The sequence below is a fragment of the Poecilia reticulata genome, linkage group LG9 (assembly GCF_000633615.1).
Source record: "Poecilia reticulata strain Guanapo linkage group LG9, Guppy_female_1.0+MT, whole genome shotgun sequence".
In the NCBI taxonomy this organism is placed as follows: domain Eukaryota; kingdom Metazoa; phylum Chordata; class Actinopteri; order Cyprinodontiformes; family Poeciliidae; genus Poecilia; species Poecilia reticulata.
This window is the reverse complement of record NC_024339.1, coordinates 10,018,391-10,027,095: the sequence shown is the minus strand read 5'-3', so window position 1 is coordinate 10,027,095 and position 8,705 is coordinate 10,018,391. Positions and strand designations below refer to the sequence as shown.

Sequence of the window (8,705 nt, the reverse complement as noted above, 5' to 3'; positions counted from 1 at the left end):
AATCAGCCAAAATCTAAATTTTATAAAAGCTTTTATGTAACCTGGAGATCTATTAATTGGATTTAGCCACCTTTTTTACCCAAGAAAGGAAACTTGTCTTATTTTGATTCATTATTCTCTGCAGTACAGCATCAGATTAAGACATGCAGCTTAAAGGTTGATCAAATTAAAGTTTAAAGTGTCTTTTTTGAGTTTTTTGTCACATTTTCCCTGATTTCTGAGCTGCTAGAAAAAGATTAGATTGGCAGCTATATCACATGCACACAGCAGGTAAAATATACATCTGTTCATCCCAGAAATACTTTAGAAAAGCCACGTTGAAGTTTTCCTTCTCCATGTCCCAAACAGCGCTGGTCTTTGAAAATGTGATGCTTTCTGTGCTTATTAGCTTGAATGTTTGTGATTAAAGAAAATCAACAGCTATTCCTCGAGATTCAAGCTTAATGGATAATTTAAATATCTGACAACTGTGTCAGTGGATAAATGTTAAATAAGGTTCGGCTCTGAGGTTTTTAGTATAACAAAGGGGACCGAGTATGTCACCTTGGCAACCGGTGCTGGCAGCCATTATGACTTCAAATAAGAGATTATTATATATAAGAAGCACTGAAACATAGAAAATACACCAGTGTGACTGCAGAGCCTTTTCTTCACTTCCGATTTCAATAGTTTTCCTGAAATCTAAGGTTTTGAGACTTTGACTTTTTGACTCTGACTTTGAGAAAAATGTCAGCAATAAGAAAAGCTTTTGTTTGTTAAAGTCAAAGTTTATTATTACATGTTAATAGTAAACATTTGGATGGTTGTGGTTCTGATTAATCTGAAATTGAGACGAATACAGAAATCTGGTTAGCAAATGAGAAAAAAATAGTTGTACTTATTTTTTGTTATTACTATGTAACAACAGTTAGCAGCAGCTAACATCTGTTAGCGTCAGTTAGCAGTTGTAAAATTAAACACAGCTAAAATGCACAACACTATTAAAAATTCAAAACATATACAAATTACTCATGAAACACTGTATATCATTAAGTTTGTCTTAAATATGTTAAAATATAACAATTGCAAAGAAAACACAAAGCTGATCCCAAAACATGACACAGTTACCGACGGCAACGGAAAAAATGGGGAGGAGCTGTCAGTTACTGGTTGCTACGGTAACCACCAACTGTCAAGAGCAGCGCAAGAGAATTTAATACACCAATAAATGTCTGGAGAAACAACTTATGGACTAAATCAAATATATCTGAAGAATAAATAAATCTCGACATCTATAATATTGTTAAAATAGAAATAGAAAAAAAACAATAACTCCCTGTCATGATCAAAATTATATAGTTGCTCCACCCAGCCAGTGATCTGTCTCGTGTAGTATTAAAGTTACGTTACTGGAATACTACACAGATGTTTTTTATCCCAGCTTAGATATAAATTATAATCATCTCCAAGAAACAATACTTTAATATTTTAAAGACTTTGTTTATATAAAAAGTAGTGGAAATAATGATGTAGAAAGCACTGAACAAAAATTGTGAAACTATGTAATGAATTTAAGGATGATTTCAAATTATGCTTTTTTTAGTGAGCTTTGAAAGAACCTCAAAATGTAGACTAATAAAAGCATATACTGTTATGTAGATGTATATATGTTTTGTGGTACCAATGCCAGGATCTGTACGCATGTATAAAGGCACATTTGAGCATAAATTTGTGTATATTCTTTTGTAATGTTCATTTACCTAAATTAAGTGTATCTGATGGTTTGATTTCCTCCTGTGTTGTGTAAAAACATGGACTCCAGACTTTGTGTTTTTTGTTTTTGTGTATATTCTGCTCTGGCTTTCCATCGCGTTAAGACGTTTCTGTCCTCTCTCCGTCATGCAGGTTGCCACGCGTCGTGTTCTGAATGCCGCGGACCGACGCAGCAGGACTGCTTGTCATGTTCCGATCCGGCCGCTTTGCTCAAAGACGGAGTTTGTGTCTCAGAATGCGGTGCAGGATACTACAACCAGGAAGGAATCTGTTACGGTAAAAATAACATATCCTTACGTTACATTATTTAAATGTACAAAATGTCGTCAGGAAAAGTTCTCCGCTTTGTAATTCAGTCTCTCTGGTCCTCAAGCCAGTTTGGATAAAGAGGAACATTTATATGAGTTGTTAGGACATCCCAAATGGAAATAAGAGAAGCTGAAATACAAATTTGATTGGGGTTTTCTCATTTTTGGGACTTGTTTTCACGCCTGCCTCCATTTCCCGAGCTCAATAAGATGTACTTTACTTTTCTCACTTTAAAACGTGGCTCCTATAGATAAAAACCAAAAAAGTTCACTTTCTGAGGCAAACTTGTGCCCATATTTAGTTTTTTCTTTGGCAGACCTCATTTCTTAGTTTGCAAGAAAGAATTATGATGCAGTATTTGTAATTAAATTTCTGCCAACTCATTTATGCTACAACTTTTCAATAATTTTCACAAAACTACTGGGTTGGTGCTCTGGCTTAAAAACTAGTTCTAGCCTTTTTTTAACACTGACTACATTAAAAACCTGAAAAAACGTTTCTCGCTGCCATAAAAAAACAAAAGTATTTGAATGACTCAAAAATATGGTGGCCCAGAAGGGTCAACAAAATACAAAAACCACAACAGAACAAAGAGCCACAAGACAGAATAGTCTACTACACAATAAAAATCCACAACACGAAAACAAAAAGTCACAGCATAATTTTGCTAAAACAAAATTTATGATGAACTTGCTAGCATAATTTCTTTTAGCATGACTTCCGTCGTGCCTTTTTGTCACTCATTTGTCACTTTTACATTTTATTGATCCTTCTGGGCTTCCGTACAAAGAGCTTGTACGGAAGCTTGCTAGCATCTGTACTTTCCGTGACCTCCATATCCAAACGCTCATTGGAATTAACATTATTCTACCAGTTTTTATGAAAACTGTATATTATATATATTTTACTGAATTATTCTGTAACAACAAGAAATGTTTTTTCTTATAGGAACTAAGATTTTTCAGTCTAACAAATTCAGAAAAAAGCTGGTAAAAATTACCGTTCCATTCACAAACCTTCTTCCTGTTGACTTACTGATGAATAAAGTCCATTAGTACTAAAAAAAAAATTATAAAAAGTTTATTACAAAGTTGTAAACTTATAAACATTATGATTTAAACTTGCTTTAAAAAGTATCTCTATATTTGCATTTGTCAAAGCTCAGTCCACTGTTAATGAATGTTTTATAAGTTTTGTGTTTTTGAGGTTTCATCTGGTGATTTATAATCATTCACAGCCAATTTCCTGAGAATCCTTTTTGACTGCTAATGCCGTTTATCTACTCGTATTTATAAGCAGATAAACTGTTTTCCAGTGAACATGAGCCGCACACAAAGTCTTCTGCTTTAGTTCTGTTTTCCTCAGTGCAGCAGTTTGAACCCTGATTAAAATTGCTCACATTACTGCCAACCTACTTTTAAAGGTAAACTTTCACTGCAGAATAAATATTTTTTAGGATGTCATCACTTAAGAGTTTCACAAAGATTAAACAAGCAGTTTGTTATGTACGGTTTGTTTCATGTTTCCTCTGGCGAGTGAAAGTGGATATTTTATTAGGCAAATTAGATGTCAAACAATGTGCCTGTGTCAAATAAAATCAAATGAGAACATCATTTGAGGTAGTAAAAGCTTTATTGGTATTAAACTTTGGTTGATGGTTTGTTTGGGTTTGTTTTGTTAGCATCTCTGTGGAGCTTAAAGGATTAGTCAGCCAAAGTTGGCAAACAAAGTAGAAAAAAAACAATAATTACCAGGTCCTTTGTGCTCTAATGAGGATGCAGAATAAAGAGATGCTGTATGAATATGGATAACTTCTATTTTTAATGGGCGAGATGATAATATAGGTGCAGGAATAGTCTTCCCTGAGGGTGACTGAGAAGCTGGCAGCTCATTGTTGAGCTCTTTTTCTAATGGAAACCACCCAGAGGACGTGGAAGGAGCTCTTCTTTTCCTGCTGCTCGTAGAAAAGGCTTCAACTTGATGAAGTTTCTGCTTTCAGAAAACGTCAGAATCCGGGGGAAAAGGTCAAACCCATTTGAACCAGTTCCTGCTCTGAAATCTGGTTGGAAATGTTAAGTTTCTGAAGGGGATTTATTTACCTTCTTGATTTCAATCCTGAAACGAAGATGTGAAAAAAGGTTTGTGTGAAAAGGTTTTATGCATTTGTACAAGTGCTGTCACAATAATCAATAAATCAATTAATTGCATAATAAATGATCATATTGTTACTGAACCCATCACAATACATATTGTGTTACAAATTTCTATTTGGATGTGGTTGGAGCCAAGAGTGGTGGGACTGTGATGTGATTACAGGTTCATTTTCAGCAGCCATTGTTCACGTCCTGATTCACCGCATCTGGTTCCCCTAGAATTAAGACACGCCTCAGATCGTTGACATTAAAGCATAAAGTCATATACATTTATAAAATGACCGTTTGACCGAAGACGCTTTAAAAATAGTCGTATGGGTCAGAAAAGGCGCGTTTGGGTCGCCTGCTGTGCGAACGCATCCTTAGTCTCAGCCTTCCATGTTAATTAGTGTCCTCCCTCAGCTGCGATGCTTTTCTCCTTCCCACAGCTGTTTCATATTTAATCTGATTAATCTGCTCGTGTCACTTTACCGCCCTGGCTCGGTAATGAAGCCCATTGAACCCACCTGTTTGCTCACCTGCTCCTCCTGCCGCTCTGGCTCTCTCTTTTCCTTCTGGATTTTTTGTTTTCATCTCTTGTTTCTTTCCCGCTCCTGAGTCTTCATGAGTGTTTTTTTTTCTATTAAACCTTCAATTATGCATCACATATCATGACACCATTGCTCATCTTTTCATATTAAAGTAAAGTTTGGATTTAATTTGGAGATAAAAGTCCCAGAATGTGGAGGAAGAGAGGAGAGGAAGTGACGTTTTAACAGTCATTAACTGGGTTTCCATTACAAATGTACACAAAAATGTTGAAAAATACAACGTCACAACTGAAGCATTTCCATTAGGAGGAGACTTTGGTGTTTTATTCAGGCGTGAATTATATTTTGATCAGTTACTCGAGGAGACCTTCTACCAAATACTCAGGTAAACATAGTTTGAATTGGTGCTACTCTTACTTGAGTACATTTTTGGTTGCCCTCCTCTAAAGTGGATCAGTGGCTCTTTAATTAATTTCTCATGAGGTTTTCATTAAATTGCTGAAACAAATTAACTTTGTGATTTTCTGATATACTGAGAAGCTCTTTTATGTTTAAATAAGTCCCTTCCTTCCGGTTGCTGAACTTGTTTTTCCATCAATAACAAATGCATTATCTTCTGACTAATGTCTTATTCAGAACGTTTTTGTAGCTCTGCTTTTGAAATTCAGTGCATGTCAGATTCTGACTGCTGTATTTAATCGGGTCTTTCTCCTTGAGAAACCGTATTAATTTTAATGGACTACAAGCCTTTCTCTTTTTTTTGTTATTCCAACATGAAGGCATTAACATTTGCTTGCTTTGGTTCGCAGCTTGCGGTTCGTCCTGCGCCTCCTGTTTCCCTGACAACCCCAAATGTATGAGCTGCCCCGCCGGGACTGCTTTGCATCATGGGAAGTGTGTTACTCAGTGTCCGGCGCAGCATTACATGGACAGCCGCAGCAGATGCAGAGGTGGGTGACGCATCTGTTGACACTTGTACAAAAACTGCACTAAAAAAAAAAAAAGGTAGGAGATCTGGACAACAAATGTCTTATTTTGTCCTACCAGGTGTAATTTACAAATTCAATCATTGCTTTCTTTTCTGAAAATGGACGACATAAACAATAGAAAACATTTTTGAAACGTGGCATTTATTTAAAATCATCTTTTCTGTGAGTATTGCGGCCAGGCTACAATGTTTTTGTTTAATTAAAATAATGAAGTCATTACTGGAAGAAAGCCTTAACATTACAAGAAAAAGTTGTTTTAATGAGAGAAAAGCTTTGATAAATCTGACTTGAGGTTATTTTTAAATAAATTTGTCCTGGTTCTGATAATAATTATCCTATCTGTTTTACTTTGTGGCTTCATTTTTAAGTTTTTATCTGTGCTTTTATGAATACTGTACAGAACTTTGCTGCAGTTATATGTTTTAAAGTGCTTTATAAATCGACAATATTTTGATGCTCGTATGTTATAAGGTTAAGTGTTTCTTTATCTATAAAACTGATATTAAATCATTTTCCTCACTTTAATCTTTAAAAACCAAACATTTTGTCCTGTGATTTCTCCGTCTTTGTCCTCGCTGTCCTCTGCCAGCCTGCCACATGTCCTGCGCTTCCTGCTGGGGCCCGTCGGTGGCCCAGTGCACTTCCTGTCCAGCGGGTCTTCTGCTCCACCAGGGCCAGTGTGTGGAGGACTGCGGCGACGGCCTGTACCCTCAGGACAGCAGCTGCCACAGTGAGCATCAGTGGGGCTCAAACGCCCAGTAATCTGATTACTGTTTTCAAGCAGCGGCTTACAGCCGCAAAGAAAGTAATTTTATTACTTTTAACTTACAGCCAAGCAGACATATGAATAGAGGTGGGTAGAGTACCCAGAAATTATACTCAAGTTAAAGTAAAATGTTAAAAAGAGAAATTACTCAGTAAGAAAGAATTTGGTAAAAAGGTATTAGCAGTTAGCAGCCACTTTACTCGCACATGCCTTGGGCCGGCCCTGACAGACATATCATTAAATCTTTGCTGATGTAATGTGCACAAAGTTAAAAAACTGAAACAAAACAAGTTTTATTAAGATATAATGAGAAGGTTCTGTTCTCAGACTGCCATCCGTCCTGCCGGTCCTGTGTCGGGCCGCTCGCCTCAGACTGCCGCCGCTGCCTGAAGCCAGAGGAGGTTTTCCTGCCGCAGGATTTTCTCCTCCAGCGTGGCGTCTGCACAGCCGCATGTCCTGCTCACAGCTTTCTGGACGGCCTGCAGACGTGCAGAGGTGAGGAAAAAAGTTTGCTGCTGTTGCTTTTTTAAAGTTTTATAGATTATAAAGATGTTTCTTCAGATCTTTGACTCAGAAACCAGAAACAAAATGTCTGACTGCTGTGGGGAGATGAATGAAAAACTGTCTCACTTTCTGTTTTTTCATTAATTTGATCCCTTCATACCTCCTGGTTTGATTTCTTCTCTTTTCATTCCTTCTTCTCTCTTGTCCTTATTTCCCTTCTGTCCTCAAATTCCTTCCTGTGTCCTTCCTTCCTTCCTTTCTTATTTCCTTATTTCCTTACTTCCACACATCCTTCTTTCCTTTTTTGTTTCCTTCCTTCTTTATATCTGTCCTTCCTTCGTTCCTTCCTTCGTTCCTTCCTTCGTTCCTTCCTTCGTTCCTTCCTTCGTTCCTTCCTTCCTTCCTTCCTTCGTTCCTTCCTTCCTTCCTTCCTTCCTTCCTTCCTTCCTTCCTTCCTTCCTTCCTTCCTTCCTTCCTTCCTTCCTTCCTTCCTTCCTTCCTTCCTTCNCTTCCTTCCTTCCTTCCTTCCTTCCTTCCTTCCTTCCTTCCTTCCTTCCTTCCTTCCTTCCTTCCTTCCTTCCTTCCTTCCTTCCTTCCTTCCTCTCTGTGTCGTTAACTTGGTTCGATCTTTAAACGTGCTGAAGCCGTTTTGCTTCTGATGTTGCAATTACAAAATGTGGGAAATCGTTTATGTAAAGACTTTGTGGCTGTGTGAAGCCGTTAAGGAAAAGAAGCTCCTTTGAATAGGCCACTCGCTGGGACATTTGCGACTGTGAAATTGTGTGTATACCTGGCAGATTTTAGACATCATTCTAAGGGTTGCTGGGTTAGCAGCAAAAACACGCTACACTGAACCAACCGTCATGTTTCTGCAGCAAAACGATTCTGATTCCAGGAGGGACAACGAGATCGGAATCAGTTTTATTCACTTCATTTGTACGTTTGAACATCTGCTTTGAGACTTCATGCGTTTTTTGTTTTCTTCGAGGATCTAATCGTTCTGCAGACGGATTGTTCTTCTTTCAAGCTGCGAAGTAATTCCAGTGCGTGAATGTTTCCCTGAGCTTTTCTGTCCTTTCTGATGCCACTGTGTCTGCAAAACCAGCTTTGGCTGTATCTACCAATCAGAAAAACACACTTAATACTGGCTTTTTTTCTCTTAACCTTGATGGAACAAATTAAAATTAAAATATTTTTCTTAATATTTTATCTGGATATATTTGTGAGCTTCAAAATTAATCTCTCCAGCTTTTTATAGCTCTACTAATGGGCAGTATGATGTAAAATCTGTTTTTTTAGCTTTACTTCATCAAAAACAAACCTGGAGTGTTAATTTTACTCTTTTATGCATGTTTGAGAAATCATTAATTTCCATGGCAACCAATCAGCAGCTGCCTACAAAACGAAGCTCCTCCTATGAGCTGCAGTTTCCAAGCTTCTGAGCTTCCCCCACTCAGCTCCTCCTATGAGCTGCAGTTTCCAAGCTTCTGAGCTTTCCCCACTCAGCTCCTTCAGACTAGCCAGCAGCAATTAGCAAACACCTGGTAGAACTGCACATCTGCTGAGCTCGTTATAGGAGCTACCTGTCGTCATAGGAGCTACCTGTCGTCATAGGAGCTACCTGTCGTCATAGGAGCTACCTGTCGTCATATGAGCTACCTGTCGTCATAGGAGCTACCTGTCGTCATAGGAGCTACCTGTC

General features: G+C 37.8%; 1 protein-coding gene across 2 annotated transcripts in view; it reads left to right on the top strand.

Annotated features, from left to right (window-relative positions):
• The window catches only part of fras1 (Fraser extracellular matrix complex subunit 1), a 271,118-nt gene that overhangs the window by 125,500 nt on the left and 136,913 nt on the right, over positions 1–8,705 (top strand). For both annotated transcript variants that reach the window (XM_017306806.1, XM_008417773.2), the window contains 4 exons: positions 1,885–2,028; positions 5,554–5,694; positions 6,323–6,463; positions 6,827–6,994. In XM_017306806.1, the coding sequence (XP_017162295.1) occupies positions 1,885–2,028; positions 5,554–5,694; positions 6,323–6,463; positions 6,827–6,994 (594 nt within the window). The remainder of the gene's footprint in view (positions 1–1,884; positions 2,029–5,553; positions 5,695–6,322; positions 6,464–6,826; positions 6,995–8,705) is intronic.